An 18653-nucleotide genomic window follows, 5' to 3' on the forward strand; every position below is an offset into this window, starting at 1 on the left:
TGGGTATAGAAAGCATCTAAATTTGCCAAAATGGCTTGTGAGTTCTGTTGACAAATGAATCTGGTGAAAAAATCTGGTTCTTTGCTGTTCTCTTCACTGACCTCTTACACAGAATTCTCTGTGATTATCACCACTGGGCTTCCCAAATAAGCAATACATCCTGGGCAGTGTTAATGTCAGTAGAGGGCCTTGGATGTGGAGGTCTCTGCTTTTGATTATGTTTGACAAATGAAGGCTCCTAAATAGCCCAGTTTTACTTTCATAGCCTTTCAGTCACTGGCCAAAAGCCAGCATTTACCACCATTCTGCATCTGTATATGGTTTTTACCCCAAAACTGAGATGAGATAGTATCTGAAGGTGTCTCTCCATTCCTTTAATGGAGGGACATTCTTTAAACTGCGAGGGGAAAATACAATAAATGAGGATGGACCTTGATGAGAAAAAATTACTACTATGATAAAGTAAAATGTGGAATGTGTAGCAAAAAAAACACACAAAAGGTAAAACAACACCCTGGTGTAACAAGACTTTCCATTTGCTTACAGCTATGAAAGATGATACTTTATGTATTACATGTGGCTTCTTGGCATAGTGCAATCCAGTCTCTTCCTAGACATGTAATAGGAGGGTCTTAAGACTGAGCAGGATCAAAGAAACAGAAAGGTAAGCTATGTCTTTTGAGGGGCTCCCATAAAAAAGGCTGTAGACTTTCATATTCAAACACAGCACATGCTACAGGCTATTATCCTGTGGCAAATCAAAAAAGCCCCATCTCTTTGCAGAGAGATTAATGGTTTTAATGACTAATCATGCAAGTATCAGCCTACAAATAAGAAAAAAACGTCTGAAAGAATTGAGGATTTTAAGTGTAATTTAAATGTTATGCTGTGCCCAGTCATGGAACTGGTGTAAAGTGTCAGTGTTGAGCAGCATGATAGCTCTCACCATGGGGCCCTTTACCTTGTTGTAGTAGTGAAGGTGAACGGTGTGCCACTGGCCATCACTGACCCCAGCAGCGAGGAACGGCGCTACTGTGGTCTTGCTCTCTCCTGCAGTGAAGAGGAAATTGAGTGCACTGCTATGGTTGTAGAAGGCATGGCAACACAGAAGCCTGGCTCTGCTAAAATCAGCCTGATAAACACTTACAGTGTAGAACATAGTAGAACCTACACTATGCAGAGTGCCCTTTTAGTTTTATTTACATCTTTTCTTGTAAAGCATCCTTGAGTGTGAGAAAGAGGACATATAAACAGAGTGTCACATCTTTAAAATTAAGTATAATAAAGCATGATCAAAATACTTGATCTGACTATACATCACAGGAAACATGTTAAAGGCATCTTGCATGCCAGACTAATAAAATAGTTCAGCAGCTCACAACAAGTAACTCACAAGGTGTACTGCAATATTGATGGCACTCTTCCAGTTCAGTGGTGCATAAAGGGAATCATTAAAGAGGAGATAATGAAAGTTGTGGACCTCCCATGAAGAAAACTCCTTAACTCAAGCTTCATCCAGACACTGTAATGTCTGTGGGAAAATAGTTACTTCTCCATTCTACTTAATTTTCTTGAGCAATGATTGGTGGTTGGCAGGGAGGCAGGGTTATGGGGCTTCACCTTTGATTTGTCTGGGTTCATCATTCACCAGCATTATATTGTTGTTCAAATTCCTTCATTCCCAGACAGTGAAATGTTGTTTTTGGAGGAAATGCCTTTCAGTGTCTTTGCTGTCCACTACTGTTCACTGTTGACCACTACCAGTAGAAGACACATGGAATTCACCTATTCAATCCTAAGGACAGTCCGGTGGCACATTCCTTAGCTCTGTTTCCTTTGGAAACAAGTTCCAGCATTAAACAGAGGGAGCATTCAGAGGCAGGCCACCTCCATACCAGCCTAGGGAGGCTGGACAGAAGGGTTAGAAAAACAAAGGCCCAGGTAGATAGAGGATGTGTGCTTCAGTGCTCTTTGGCCAGCTGCTTCCTTTGGTGCTTGGCCCCCACACACAGATATGTGCTAACATGTTGAGCCAAGTCACTCATAGAAACGAGGGAAAATGGTCCCTCCCCTGTCTTTTTCTTTCCCTATCTGAGGTTTTCTGTAGTAAACAACACCAGCTATCACCACATGTTTACAAATTAACTAAATTGCCACATGTTAATTAGTTTTCAATTCAAATGCTGCTTCCTTTCATAAATGTTCAACGCCTGGGTGAGTTTTCACTGTGGTGATACAGAGCGATAGCTATGGCACACACATACACACACACACACACACCCATGAAACCACACACAAGCACACACACATTTAATCACTCACCAGCAGAGAAGGTGAGTTGGATCTGCTCCTCCACAATCTCCACAGCAATGAAGTCATGCCTTTCATTAAACCTGCCATTATAAAGTAACAGTGCATTCCTCTCTCTAGTGGCAAACCTAAAAAAAAAAAGAAATGAACTATTCAGGTATAGATACGATTTTTATATTTACAAACCTGATGATGAACAAATAGACTATCTACCATTGTAGATAGTCAAGGTGTAACTCTGAACAAAAGCTCTGAAAACATTTTTACTGATGGAAGAGAAAAAACAAAACCCGTGAACTCCATCAACAGGAAGCCAGAGAAAGTTTTTTTATGCACGCAGAATGAAACACACGCTAATTACAGTAATGATGAGGTCATGGATGGAGAAGTGGCTGGGGAAATGTGCTCCACAGGTGTTGGTCAGTCTGTGCCAGGGCTGTGAGCATGGCACTGGGACACCCAGGCATGAGATAGGGAGAGGTGTCAGATACCACATGGCATGAGGGCAGAGGCACAGGAAGCAGGAACAAAGATCCCCACGGCATGCTACATCCTGTTTGCATGTTTGCCATAGAGATGACTGATGGGAACGTGCAAAGTTTGGTGTGTATTTCTTTGTATCGTTTACATCAAGACTATAAATTATACACATTCTGTGTGAAAGTGAGGGAAGGTAGCACAGCTGAAATTGTTTGGGTAGTTGCTACAATCTTGTGAACTTGATTTGTTAAAGTCTTTCGAGGTCACGTTTGAGGAGTCTTTGAGGGGTTTTATGTTTTAAAAAATCCTGCCAAACAAAACTATTTCCTGATATGCCTCTGATAACAGTAATCAATATTTTATGATATGAAACTCTTTCCCATGTTCTTGTTGAAAGACTCCAGGGGATTACATCTATTTAAATATGTAAATTCCTCCAACCGCCAAGGCAACACTAACACCACCCATGCCTGAAGTTCACTGTCCCTCTTAGCAAATGATGTGGCATATTAAGTCACTATTTTTCGCTGGGGGGGGGGGGGGGGGGGGGGGGATACTGGTCAAGGAGGACAGTTTACTGGATGGACAGACCCACATGGGAAATGTCTGCTGACAGGCCAGCAATACTCACATGAAGGACAGTGTGAAGTGGAACCTCTGCCTCAGGCCCCTGAAGGTGACAAAGGCATGGCCAGGAAAGCTGCGAGTGGTCATCTGGCAGTAGGGCTTCTCAAACTCCCCCTCTGGACACTGGCACATGAACCCCCCCACCAACAGGTCCACGCAGCGGCCGCCATTCCTGCACACGCCGGAAACACAGCGGCCCGAGCGAGAGTTCACCTCACAGTGCTCCCCTGGACCGAAGACGCAGAACAAAATTAGTCAACCCTTCATGACGCCCCAAACCAGGCCAAAAAAACCCATTACGCTCTCTGACTTAGAGTGGATGTATCTGACAGTACCAGATCTGAAAATCAAGAAAAGCTTGGCAAAAGGGATGATAGTTATTGGAATTAATAAATCAGGTTGTAACACATCGTAATAGCAGCAGTAAATCATAGTCCCATGTATATATGCACTAAGGAATTGAAAACAAAAGTTTTTAACATAACCTTTAAATTTCTAAGTGCAAAAAATATTTTCCCCAGACAGTAATAGAGACAAAAATAAACAAACAAGGAGTGTCATCCAGTATCCCACTGAATGCTCACCCTGACGCAATTCAACATCCGTCAGTGTGTCCCTCAATGAGTACAGACATGCCTCCTCTGCCATGACGTTCAGCAACCCTTGCTAACCCCTGCTCTTAATTTGTCCCAATAAGCCCATAGCCCAAAGTTGCAGAGACAAAGACAGAACAGAGGTGGTCTGGAGGATGCCTGCCAGGCCTTCACAGCACCATTCTGCAAGCTGAGATCTCTGAAAAGGTGATGACAGCTCGCTAATGGGGGACGATATGGCAGGTTTTCTGTTCCCAGGTCAGTGCTTCCGTGTGGATTCCTTTGGGTTTTGTTGTTTGCATGCTGCCTGATGGCAGTGTATGGTTCTGCGATAGAGGCACATCTGATCAAATTGGAGATAGTGCCGGATGAGAGAAAATACAGGTTCAAGATAAGTGAGCTTTCACGGTGCAATGCATTGCAACTGAGTCTCATCATCTTGCTTCCTGAGTATGACCATGTATGTGTAGTGTGTGTACATTTTTAACAACGTACATGCAGATATTGGATGCCATGACAGTAAATAAACAGGCCTCTCTATCTTAAACCTCAGTAAGATCTTGGCTGAAAAGGATTGGGGCTGTATCTAGGATAGACGATAGGTATATTAGAGTACACTAACTGGACTTGTGATCCTGTGTTTCAGATGTAGTGCCAGCACAGTATGCTGGCTATTGTGTCCCTGCCATTCTGCTGACAAGGTCTAGGATCCGAACCGCTATGTGTTTTTGGACGCACACAGCAGCTTCCAGGGAAGTAATGACCCAAATGCCTCTTAGGTAATCCCTCGTTCCAGAGGAATTACAGGGATATATTACAATGTAATGAGAGAAAGCCAAAGCAGGAACTACAGAGGCCACTGTCAGCACCTCTGGTTATGACCACTGGCTACCCGAGGGCTCAAGTGGGGCACAGGTTCCCTGTTCTTTACAGTAGGATAGAAATCTGAATCCATGGAGAAAGAAGCTGTCAGGGGGTGAAGGATACAGAGAAGGAATGATGATACATAAGGTACACCTGCCCATTCCTGATGTCAAGCAGTTCTCTCTGAACACGGCATTTCAAAGGAAAGGCCCTTAAGGTTTGCATTTCTATAGCATCAGACCTAATAAAGCTTTGACAAGGAGTGGAGCTGAGAAGGTCAAAAACAATTTGTTAAAAAATCTGCTGCTGCCACTGTAAGCCTGTGGTAATCCTCTACTCAGTTGGACCTCAAATGTTAGACTCATTTACTGAAGCACCAGAACTCTCAACAGGAGAAAACATGACAGGTTGGATTAGGTGGTCTAGAAGGAAAAGGAAAAGCAGGAGCAATTGACCCCCACAAACGCTTACCTGTGAAATCCTGCAGGCACTCGCAGGTGTATCCACCCTCACGGCTGCGGCACCTCCCGTTGTTTTTGCATGGTGCTGAGTAGCACATGTCGATCTCCGTCTCGCAGTAGTCGCCGGTGAAGCCACCCGGACAGCGGCAGCGCAGGCCATTCACAGGCCGGATGGGCCGGAAGAGTACGGCGTTGGAGGTGACGAAGGGCGCCGAGCTGTCAAACCTGAGTGCGGCCACGCACTTCATGTAGTTTTGGCAGGGCTCACGCAGGCAGACATTGTCATCGAAGGGCAGCACGCGCTGGGCGGTGACAAGTGTTAGCAGGGCGCGTTTCAGGTACAGCTGCTCCTGGAGCTCCTCCGTGGTGAAGAAGCGTCCGGGGACACCCCCGGGCAGCAGGGCAGAGAAGGTCACATTGAGTACGCCGCCCGTCACGTCCGTGTCATTCTGCACGTTGAAAACGAAGACGCCCTCGCGGCTGGTGGAGAGCACGGTAGCCACGCCCTCAACGAACAGGCCCAGCATTGGCGAGAGGAAGCGCTTCTGGGACACGTTCTCCAGGCGCACGGTGACACTGTTGGTCAGCATGTCATCTGTGATGATGGTGACACGCAGCGTGCAAAGAGCAGAGACTTGGTGGAGGCCATCTGAGACACAGAAAAGAGCCATGCAGGAAATCTGAGACTTCCAGAGAGATACAGGATGCATTGCCTTCCAGCACATAGAGAATCTAAAACATTATCTGCAGGTACACTCACCACCCATTTGGAACATGAAGATACTTAGACTATAGCTCTATAGACCCAACTGCTGCCTTGCACAATTTATGAGCCAGTCTCATCCTCTTTATCAATGGCCCCCAAAGGATCACTGTTGACTAGATATTTGTTGGTGGCAGTCAACTCTGAACCCAGCAATGACCCTGACGTGTAAAAACTCCAGCACCACTGATGCGCCTAATATACTAATGCATGGCACTGCACAGACCTGCACTAGTCACCAACACTTGTAAAGTAATGAGTCTAAAATACAGATAACTTGCGACCGCAACCACACCATGCCATTTTCCACTACTCACTTGATATCTGGTCAGCAGTGGTCATGTGAACAGAACCTGACCAGACCTGAAGGGATAGAGTAGTGCCTGCCCATAGCTGGGCTACAGTCTGTAACTAAACACCTATAAGGCGTACTTTACAAGGTAACCAGTGAACATCATTTTGTCACGATCAGTCCCTCCCAGCTTCCATGTTCCATATTTTTCCGTCTTGTGTACCTTGGTTCTATTCCGTAGTTTTGTTTTCTCCGACACTCGTTTAATTTTCCACACTTGTCCCTTGTTTCGAGTCTTGTTACGTTCATGTATTTAAACTCTGTCTTGAGGCCTGTGCTTTCGCTGTTCATTGATGCTTGAATGTGTTTATGTGGCTGTGTTTGTTTCTTGACTCCATGCATGTATATTTGAATCATTGTGTTTAAGTTTGTTCTCCAAGCCTTAGCCCTGAGTTTTCCCTAGTCTTTTGTTATAGCCTGATTCCCCTGTTTGCTTTTGTGTACTCTTGTGTTTGTTTAGTCATGTATCTCCGTACTCTCCGTATCGGCTCTATGACCCTGGACCATTCTAACGACTCTGATTTTGGATTTGCCCATAATAAATCTCGCTTCTCTCCGCACATGCGTCCGCCTCCTTACCGCTCACCACTACATATTTTAAGAAGGTGGGTGTTTTTAATACTGTGTCTGGGGAGTGGAGATCCTGTAAGGGACTATTTGTTAGTGCATCATATTTGTCCATATTGGTGAACTGGGGGCACTGGTTTCTCCCCACTCACCTCCGGCTTTCTTGTAACTGTTGAGTATCCATTAAAGGTCTCACACAAAGCCTTTCGAGGAGCACATGAGTGCAAAGATAAGCACATGCTTTATACATAGTGTGCTACTCATCTAGCATTAAAGGAATACCCCACTCATAAATACCAACAGCAGTAACACTGATTAAAAACCCTAATAGACCCTTTCATAATCTTATTTCCATAATACTAAGCTTTTAAGCATTAATAGCAATACTAGATTTTTCAGTTTAAATATTGTATTTATTGTAAATAATATATGTATTATTATTTTTTAAAAATTAAAAAGTGTAGATCACACTCATAAAAAACTATTCTAAACTATGGTGACATAAATTAAACATTGTAAGATATGCACAGCATTCTTTTTGAACTTGCATTCAGCATTACTGACATGGACCTGCTTTCATCATCTGCACTCCCAACTATGCAGTTCTTCTTTGTCACAAAAGGTTTCAGGTGCATTCATAGGTGCATCATTAAATTTGCTTAAAGGTCTTGCTTACTGAGAATGAATACAGAAAAAAACAGATAGTGTCTCTCTGCTAATGGACAGCAGTCTTCAAGCACCTCTTGAGCATGCCCAGCAGGACAGAAGAGTGTAAAGAGTTGTATGTTACATCTGCTCACCACACCACAATGGCTACACTCTAGTGTCTGTCCCTGGTTAAGGCATTGTTCAGCTCTAGTGTATTCTCCCAACCCTCCTGTTCATCCTTGTGTAAAGGGCCCCTCTATCATCTGAATGGAGTAAGTTATAATTGCAGGACAATGAAGAGACTCGTTTCCACTCTGTTAGGCTGTCTTTTCATAGTGTCAGCTCAGCCAGACATGCAGGCATAGACACAACGCAGGTCTGCTTCTTTCACACATGCAAACACACACATGGATCCACACCCCACCCCACTCCACACCACCCCACCCCACACCACCCCATGCCCTACTCACACACTTACACAACCACACATTAAGCATCTTGGCATAAACAATGGCATAAACCAAAGTAGCCATCTATTACAGTGCGGTAAAGTAAGTGCTAAGTAGCTTTTGTGCAGTGTGTTTCCTTTTTAATTTCCTTTTTAAGTTGTGCATCACCGTCCACTCCTCTGGATTCTAAATTCTGTAGTCATTTTGTACAGCATCAAGTGGGAACTCACCCCCCACCTCCTCGCTCCCTCTTTCCATCCCTCCCTCAACAAGCCAGTAACTAAAACTGAACAGCACAAAAGTGGAACAGAAATACAGTGTTAACATGATACGGAGTAACTCTGCCGCCAACTGCATCAAAGACAGACCAAGTAATCTAATATATCCAAAATACAGAGGAAAAAAATGTTTAAGAATGTATAACTGCGTTAGAAGAACACACTAAACATGATGACTCTTCCACACTCTAAACAGCTGTAAGACAGTTCTTTCGGTTAGGGAACTTCTGTGAGATGCTGGAGAATATGTGCATGTTGCTCTCTGCTGATCTGCAAACATGCATACTGTGCAGAAAGTCACTGCACATTCCATTCTCATTCTTTCCAGCAGGCACTTAAGCAACAGCCTTATTCACATATTAAACATCAGTGTGGTCTTGGCGAACCTCCAGCATTGAGGTTGATCGTCCTGTTTGATGCTGAGACTGTCACAAGCTTGTAATGCATGGCAGCAGGGACAGCTTCCACACATCAGTTTCCAACTAGATGTGTCACACATAGGGTGGGGGGGGGGGGGGTGAAGTCAGCTTCATGGGACTTTAAAGCATCAAAATCCTAAGATGTACACAACAAATATGAAATCGTAAAACTATCTGAGTATGGATTTCGAGCTACTACTGTTTAAAAAAAAAGGTGTTTCAAATTATTCCAAAATTTCATTGGCATGTTAGTACTGCTTTTCCACCAGGTAAGGTGAAAGATCCTCTTCTTGGAACATTATCTCCATCGTCTTTACTTTCCTCCATTGACACTTCTCAGGCAAAAGGAAAAGGACTGCACACATCACAGCTCTTTCACTGTATTACACTGGAGCATACACTGTACACATCCTTAGGAGCACACAAAACACATTCACACCACCCACTATAAAACACACTCATCACAACCAGTGCAGCAAGCAGACTCACTGGGCTTTTCCGCACATTCCCAGAGGGTGTCATTCAGTCACACTAAACAGAATCTTTCAGTACTGGCTCCCAAGACAACTCTGAACTGCAAAAGGGACAAAGCAAGAATCAAATTAGAAGTCTGAAAATAGAAGCTCCCAACAATGCTTCAAAACACAGTTTAGAGAAAAACTAACTGAATCACACACCTGTGTTTTAATGGTGCAGCTGGGCTCATTTGGTGGATGAACAACTAGTTTTTGTTCAAAAAATGGAGTGAGAAAATGGATTGAACTTAAGGAAACAAGACAACCTGACAAGTGAACAATGCTGCAAAATACAGCATATGCACACATACCAGTAACAAATTCATATTTAATCAACTCTCAGGAAAACACAATTGGCTATGCTATTGAAAATCATCAAACATACAAATTCCAAGACCTGATGGGCAGTTATATGTCAAGCCAAGAGCAGTTAACTTATACCAAGACACATGTCCCTGTCCTTTGCCAGCGGTCAGGACACAACGGTTGAAAGCGGACCTAAATATGTGTGGCTGTGAGCCAGTTGGCCTCCATAATACAATGAGCTCAGCTGAGAGTGGGGCCCATCAGTGAGCACTCTGGTGCGGGTGGGCCAAAAACCCTCAGAGATCTCAGACCTAGGTTTTAAAGAGAGGATCAACCTGCCCACACAGATTGGCAGAGACCAAGGACAAAAACAGCTCCTTTAAAGCTTGCCAAATTTGTAGTAAAAGGAATTTTTTAATTGGTCAGGTACTGGCTGTAATCATCTGAACATTTTATGCCAAGTGACTATAAACACATACAAAATGCAACTAGTAAATAGACGATTTAAAGTGTATTCTTTAAATATTTCTGTACCATTGTTAGTCATATCAAAACTCTGCTAGAAAGCCACCTTAGCTTGGCTTTGATTCTTGAAATTCTGCTGGCTTGTCTGACATCAGTCATGTTTCTATTTGTCTTCCCCCATGTGTCCTTTACTCACATGGGTTACATTCATTTTTCAGGTGCATTAAAGACCAATTTTATTCTTGACATGGCTTTTGTGGAATGTGGTAAAGGTCCACTCAAAGAAGCTCCTCTCACAGAGGTGCTTCATAATAGAGGCTATACCTCTCCGCACTGCCCTCATGAATGTTTTATGGATGTTGTTAACATCAGCAGTGAAAGACTGGCAATCTGCATACCCAGTGAGAAGCTGGAGCATGCAACACTCAGAGGACTCACACCTCCTATGGGTTTTGCTGTTTATGGGAATTTCTGAGTATGTTCATTGCAGTAAAACCAGCATCAGTCAAAGCCCATAGTAATGAGATGGAACTAGTATGTATGAAATTCAAGTATTAATATTTATGATTACGACAAGCGAAGTGTCTAATTGGATGAACTGTTTGTGATTTAAATAATTGAAATGGCTAGATCTTATTTAGGTGATGTAATAATTTGGCCAATTAGCTCAATGCCAAAAAAAATATCTTACTTGCCATCTTTTCCAGGTAACTGTTTTGAACAAACATCAGATGTACACACTTGTGCTTCAAAGTGCTGAAAAACATTAGTCTGGAGGCTGTATTGATCCTCCTTTATGTGAGCCTTAGCCTGTGGACTGCATGAGAATTCATACTGGCTGGAGGATCAGGCAAAACTAAATGCATTTCTGATCAGGCAGCATTAGCGTTTGATGGAAGACTTAGGTCATGCTGCCTACTATGACACTGGAATTAAAATGACAAAAAAAATCAATTATCAGGAGCATAGCATTAAAGCAACATGGAATGCACCATTTGTTCTAGAAGTGGAATGTGCGGTTCAGGTTTTAACAAAAAAGAGAACGTAAGCCCTTTGGCTTTTGTAGAGATGCAGTCCATAGAGAGATCCTCCAAAGACCCTTTAGATTTTTTTGTCTTTGTATTTAATGCAGAAATTAAGAATAGACATAGTACAATGGTTAGACGGCATTTAAGCGAAGTTCTGACAGAACAGTGGCAACCATGGGTTCAACCATGGGCTGATGATACACACACAAAAAAAAGTTGTGGAAGGAAAATGGTATGTTTTCCATGCAGCGTATATAAATGCATGACATCACCAAATGTGCACCAATGTGTAGATAAAGGCGAGCTGGTGGAAGAAGGATGAGTGCCCGATCAGTGACTGTTCTCAGATCCACTAGCACAGACACCAAGGGAGATAGAAACACTCGCCCCATTCAGCACTCTTCTTTCTTGAAGTTCTCAACACACAAACAGCTTTGTCTTCCTTGACAGAAATCTGCATGGGGACAATGGCTTCCCCCGTCCTTGTGTAAGAAACCCCTTCTTGCCTCCATCACAACCCCCTCCCTTCTCATCCCTCTTCACAAAAGAGGCCCGTGCTCAAGACCCCCCGCACCCCCTACAGAATGCCTGAGAGCTTCACAATACTTGGTCACCATGCCAACACCAAACAGGAGCCAGAACTTCTCAAATTCTCCTCGTCAAGCTGCCTTCTGATGATGGAGGGACAGCCAGAGAGGAAACCAAGAGGGATGCTCTGAGGCCATTACCCAGGAGCCCAGCAGAGGAATGGATTGCTAAACTGAAGCTTTACTGGCAACTGATGCGACATTAAACTGGCCTGATGCTAACAGAGCCAAGAGGTTCGATCACTGCTGGATTTTAAAGTGAAAGATTTAGGAATTCCTTACATTATTTCTTTAGAGTTTCCAAGAAACTGACAGCAAAAGAGAACAAACAAATAATTCAGTGTATTAGATATTAGATCTTTAGGAAATAATGATAAGAAAAGTAAATACACACATGCCTCAAGTCACATGCTTTACTTCAGCAACCAAATGAGCAGTTAAAACCTGACCACTCTACTTAGAGAAAGAACACATGAATAAATACATCAAAAGGCCACCAGATAAGGATGAACAGGCCAGGAGTAATAAAAGGCGAACCATCTCCAACACCTAGTCCAACCTCAGCAGAAAAATGAAGCACATATGTTTGGTTTTTGTTTCAGGCACACTCAGTCAGACATTAACTACAACCCAAAAATGCAGCATTCAAGATAAGCCTTATGAAGTCATCCCCTGTCTACTGGCATGTGCAGTACGCATCCCTGAGCAGAGTAAAATTATGTTAAGTTACCAGAAGCAGTCTTTGCATGGGGTCACTGAGTGCAATGTGTGTGTGTTTGTGTTTGTCTGTGGGTATGTCTAAGATCAAAACTAAGAAAATGCATTCAAAGTCCATAATATCTTTATTGTTAAAGTCACTCTTGGGCTAACGGCACAGGTTTAGGCATCACCACTCTGAGGAACGCACCATGTGTAAGATCAGAGCGCCAACCCATCTGCATCCAGCGGCCAGTTCAGTGAATATGACCAGCACCACCCACTCTCCTCTCTCTCTCTCTCCTCAGCGCCCTTTCTCTGCATGGGAACACTTCATCTGAGGCCCTCAGAGCTAGAAACAAACAAAGACGAAGGCCCGGGTGGCAACGGCCAACTGGTCTGAGAACTTTCAGGGATCTGGGTGGAAGGATTACCATGACAATGTCTGCTGCATGTTTTCTGTTCTTGAGAAAAAGGGAAACTATCGCTAAGCAACTATCATACACTGACCTACCTCGGTCTCTTATGACAGAAGCTACATTTTACCATACAAGTTAATGATTTTGTCTTATTTATTTATTCTTTACAGTGCACACAAAAGCAATGTGCAGGCCCATGCTGTAGCATGCGGCCAAGACCAGATAGGTCCCCTAAATGTGCACTGGGAGACCCTGTGTGCTAGCCACAAAAACAGCACGTCCACTGAGTATCCTGCTAATGCAAAAGGCTCAGAACAATAAGGGCTGAAACGCACACTCAAAAAGAATCTGAAACAAGTGCTGATTTATGATAAGGAGCTTTCCCCCTTTTTCATAATGTCTAAGCAATGACATGCTAAGTTCTGATCCACGATAAAATGCATACAGTTGATAATAGTACTCAAATATCATAAGGCAGTGTTACCAAATTCTAACTGCCCTAACACACTAGATTCAGTTCATCACTTATTTAAAACTATTAGCAGTAGACACGGACACTGTGACACAATTATAGAGTAGACATGGACACAATTTATTAAGCACTTATTTAATTTGTTCAGTTGTTTGTGCATATTAACTAATTGGTTCATGATACACAAACAAAATCAACTCACAATTTGATGATCTTTTTAATTATTTTTTTTTTTGCAACAAAAATGTTTGGTGTTACTGTTCTGGGTGTGGAACACTTATGGTCTAGTGAAAGTAATAGGTAGAGAACAATTATGATGTACTGTAAGTGATAAGTGTAGAACATTTATTATCTCGTGTAAGTGGTAGGTATAGAACACTTATGGTCTAATGTATGTGATAGGTGTAGAATATTAACCTTTAGACTGGAAGCCTACACAAACTGTGTTCTCTCCCCCACAACAGAGGACTGTATAAATAGCAAAAGGCTTCTCTGTCTGTTTGTGCTAAGCAGTGGCGCATGCCTTGGCTAATTTGCTCAAATCAAATAAAGGTTGGCAGCACGTCCAGGACACATTCGCACAGATTCACTGACTCATTTGCTGCAGCTTGGAATGGGAACCATGTGGCCATAGTGGGCCCTTCTTACCAAGCAGGTCTGTACTAATGACCAGAAACAATTCCTGATCATCAGAGAGCAGCAAAACCCATTTAACAGGCTTGGCATATTGTCAACACAGCCTCATAGCTTCAGACAAATATTAAAGAATATGCTTAACGGTTAATTCAGCAGTTCTATCCAGCTCAGGAACATGAGAGTGCTGTGAGTATGTGTGTGATGAAGTTTGTGTAAAAAAATAAAACCCTGATTCGAGAAACATGAAAAATATTTCAGTCAGTCAATCCTGAAATAAGCCTCAGTATGACCACTCGACTCTCTCTATGGTTTAATTACGTTACAGTCAATCATAAATCTGCACAAGAATGGCCAAAAACTGCAATAAATGAAACAACCACAGCATGCTAATTGTTACCATGGACACATTCACTTGGGTTGGATACATTTTTTTTTTAATAAGACAAGAGGTGGTCATGCTGAAAAACCATATTAAATGAGGAAGAACATGAAGAGGTTGGCATATAGCCCTTCATCAGACAGTGAAAAGATACATTCAGACATAAACTTTTATCCATATACTTATCTGATCTTTTTATACAGATCAGAAAACTGATCTTACTTTATGTATCTTAATTTGTGAATCACAGGCTAAATGCATCATAAAAAAGCAACTAAAAAATAACAAGTGTGACAATAATAAGTTTAATTGTCTTCCATTTCATGTGCTTATTACAGCAGGTTAAACTCAAAGGCATTTTAAAATATACCATTTCCAAAGTACAAAGGGTTGGCTGGATAATATCTGATAGAGTAGACCCTATTATTAATAACAAAACACAGGTGTGAGTCTTAGTCCTTGTTCCAAGCAAAAATGATCATACAACTTGACTCAGCTGATCTAACAATAAATACCATTGACCAACACTAAATCTAGCTAAAAATCTGATGTGTTGCAAAATGATTGATACATAACTGTACTCATACTGGATCTAAAACATTAAAGTTATTAAATTATACTCTCAGAGATTTTATATGGCAACTCCAGAAGGCATGAGTGGCCTACCTGACACAGTGACTCTCATGGTGGCTTCCAGCGGTCTGTTGTTGTTCAGGTCCTGGCTAAGCTTTAGCTCTCCTGTATCCTGGTTCAGAATCAACAAATGGAGCTCGTTGCCCTCCACAAATGTGTAGACAAGCTTATCGGATACATCTGGGTCACGGGCAGGCACCTTCCCAATGACACCTACAGGGAAGCTGTTGGACTTGTTAGTGACATAGTTGTTAAAAATGATCTCAAAATCCTGCAAAACTGGATGGTTATCATTCACATCCATGAGGCGAATATGTACAATGGCCCGACTGACCAGTGGGGCAGAGGTGGCCTGGACTACAATCACATATTCCATCTTAGCCTCATAGTCCAGGTCAGTGAGAGCAATCAGATCCCCATTGAAGATGTCCAGTTGGAAGACTTCAGGAACATTGCCCTCAACAATCTGGTACAGGATCTGGGCATTGTTTCCCTCATCAGGATCTGTGGCACTCACGCGAGCCAGAGTGGCACCCACAGCGCTGTTCTCCTCCACAAAGATGTACAACTCATCCTTTTCAAACACAGGAGCATTGTCATTAATGTCTAGAACTGTCACCTGAACATCTACTGCTGCTTTCAGAGGGGGAACTCCTCTGTCCACCACAAAAGCCTTGAGGTTGTATGTGGCTACGTTCTCCCTATCAAGTTTCCTGGCAGTTCTGATTATGCCTGAGTAAGGCTCAATAAAGAAATCACCCTCGCCATCATCACCTCCATGAAATGTATAACTCACCCTGCCATTGGACCCTGAATCTCTGTCTGATGCAGCAACCTGAAGTACACTTGTGTACACAGGTGCATCCTCAAGCACAGTACCTTGGTAGATATCCCTCAAAAACTGGGGTGCATTGTCATTGGCGTCGAGGACTATAATCTCTACATAAGTGGTGTCAGACTTCTGTGGGACGCCATTGTCACGTGCAATGATGGCCAATGTGTAAGAGGCTTGGTCTTCATAGTCAATCTCGATCTGAGTGGTGATGGCACCTGTGTCAGGGTGGATCTTGAACTGTGGGACATTGTCTTCCATCATGTAAGTAATGCGTGCATTCTCTCCAGTGTCTTCATCTGTAGCACTGATCACCACTACAGTTGAACCCACGGGTCTGTCTTCATTCAGTGACACCTGATAGTTGGCACTCTGAAACACAGGCCGATGGGTGTTTGTGTCTGTGATGTTAATGAAAACCTGCGCTGTGTCAAAGCGTGTGCCGTCCGAGGCTGTTACTGTGAGGATGTATTGGCGTTCCTGTTTATAGTCCAGCGGTAAGGCTAAAGTAATGAGCCCTCCACCACTTTGACTGGTGATGGCAAACCGATTCCGTGTGTTCCCACTGGATATCTGGTAGGTCACCACACTGTGCACATCCCTGTCAACAGCTGTGACCGTGAGCACACTGACTCCCACTGCAGCATCCTCATTGATCTTCAGGTTGTAAAGTTTCTGCATGAATGTGGGGGCATTGTCATTCACATCCAACACTATTACACTCACACTTGCTGAGGATGACATCAAAGGAACCCCATGGTCGATTGCCTCCACACCAAAAGTGTAAAACTCACTGGTCTCTCTATCGAGCTCTATGCTGACTGTAATCCAACCTGTACTATTGTTGATGACAAAGGGAAAGCCAGATGATGAGTCTGTGAGCCTGTACTCCAAGCGAGCATTGTCCCCTGAATCTGCATCAATCGCTTGAATGTGAATCACTGAGTGACCGATAGGAACATTCTCCAGGACTGAGGCTTGAAAAGGAGTGCTGACAAACATAGGGGCATTGTCATTCACATCCACCACCTGCACAGTGACCATACCTGTGCCATTAATGAGGGGTGGCCTACCACCATCTTGTGCTTTAATACGCAAATTATACTCCCTGATCATCTCATAATCCAGAGGGCTGATGACATCAATGACACCTGTGGGGCTATGAATGTAGAATTGGCCTTTCACATTCCCACTTATGATGCTGTAATGTACTTTGGCATTATTTCCGGCATCTTTGTCTTTGGCCTTCACCTGAGCTACCTTTGAGTTGACAAGTACATTCTCAAGAATCTGGACAACGTATCTTTTCTCACTGAACTGAGGGAAGTTATCATTCTCATCCTCGACAGTTATGTGCACGGTTGCTGTAGCAGAGAGTGGACTGGGCTCTTTTCCTTGGTCGTTAGCCTCCACTAACACTTGGTAGTGAGACTGAATTTCTCTGTCTGGACGAATTCTGATTTTAACCAAGCCATTCTTTGGATCAATTTCAAATCCTGAATTCACCTCAGCCTCATTAACAATCCTATATATCATATTGGCATTTGAAGGAGCATCTCCATCAACAGCCCGGATTGTTATCACTTCAAAACCTGCCTCCACATTTTCTCGAATGCTAACCCTATATTCAGTTTGTTCAAATACTGGCCTGTGGTCATTCCTGTCACTGACCGTGATTGTGAGATAAGCTGTTGCAGACCTCTTTGGAGTCCCCTTGTCAGTGGCCATAACTTTGAAGACATGGGTGTCTTTAATTTCCCTGTCTAAAGGCTGTAGAGTTGTAATTCCGCCGGTTTCAGGATTTATTTTAAAATAATCGTTAGATCTGCTGTCAAAAATAGCTTCCATGCCATATTCTATTATACCTGCATCACCGTCGTCTGGATCGAATGCTTTCAGCGTAATCACCCTGGTTGCAGACGGCTCGTTCTCGGGTATCGAAACCTGGTAATTGGGCAGCTGAAACTGTGGAGGGGAATTCACGTTTCTTTTATTACGTTTAACCCATGGGTCCCGCAACCACTGTTCACTCTTCACTGGCAAACCCTGACTATGTTTTGGACTAAATTGCCATTTAACTTGCACAAATATTACGCTGTCTTGAGAACTAGGTACAGTGCAGAGTGAACTTGCATCCCGAGGCAAACACTGTTCAGTGGCTGAAGCTGAACTGCTGACATTTTCTTCATTCTCGTCTATCTCCTTGCAAATCGATCGGAGTATTTGCGATTCCCGTGTAAACACCGGTAAATGTTCATAAATGCTTATAGGTAGCATGCCCGAGGTTAAGCACGCCCCATATCCAGAATGGAGATAAATGAAGGCGTCTAGTTTATGTTTTAGATTCTTTCTTTTGTATTTGATAAAACAGTTCTGGCCATGTACATATGTACTGAAATGAATCAAGACAAAGTTTTTAGATAATAATGATGAAATTCGCAAAGACAGTGGTAATGGGTATCTTGTTGAACGTGAACAGTCAACTTTACGAGCGAGATAAACTACCCCATCACTTCTCTTAATCTTGACATAGTGTCTGATTGATTTTGGTGTAAGTCTTCTGTCAATTTTGTAATTCCATCCTGGTCCAAGAGAGATATTTAATAGAGTTGCTCCAGGCTGAAGTGTTTCCGAAAAGTGTAAATCGAAGCATCCAAACATCGGAAGGCGAAAAAGTATTCCAAACCAAATCCATTTCACTAGTAAATCCATGGCCCATAACATTTCAGCCAGAACGTGTATCCAATTATGCAAAAGCCTAAATATGTGAATGGTTAAAATCCATGCATATGTGTACTCCAAAAGTACATGGATTTTACCATGCTTCTACTTAGAAGTGGACGCCGGAGGCAGCCGCGTCGAGTCCCACTGCTC

General features: G+C 43.0%; 1 protein-coding gene across 4 annotated transcripts in view; it reads right to left on the reverse strand.

Moving 5' to 3' along the window:
- celsr1b (cadherin EGF LAG seven-pass G-type receptor 1b) overlaps window positions 1–18642 on the reverse strand; it is a 42111-nt gene extending 23469 nt beyond the window's left edge. For all 4 annotated transcript variants that reach the window (XM_081699253.1, XM_035532436.2, XM_035532435.2 and 1 more), the window contains exons 1-5: window positions 14981–18642; window positions 5346–5984; window positions 3422–3644; window positions 2323–2438; window positions 962–1050 (exon numbers count right to left, since the gene is read on the reverse strand). In XM_081699253.1, coding sequence (XP_081555379.1) covers window positions 962–1050; window positions 2323–2438; window positions 3422–3644; window positions 5346–5984; window positions 14981–18503 — 4590 coding nt within the window. In that variant the 5' untranslated portion in view covers window positions 18504–18642. The remainder of the gene's footprint in view (window positions 1–961; window positions 1051–2322; window positions 2439–3421; window positions 3645–5345; window positions 5985–14980) is intronic.
- Window positions 18643–18653: the final 11 nt, after the last annotated feature.

This window comes from Electrophorus electricus, chromosome 16 (genome assembly GCF_041902795.1).
Source record: "Electrophorus electricus isolate QZ-2024a chromosome 16, ASM4190279v1, whole genome shotgun sequence".
NCBI classification, from domain to species: Eukaryota; Metazoa; Chordata; class Actinopteri; order Gymnotiformes; family Gymnotidae; genus Electrophorus; species Electrophorus electricus.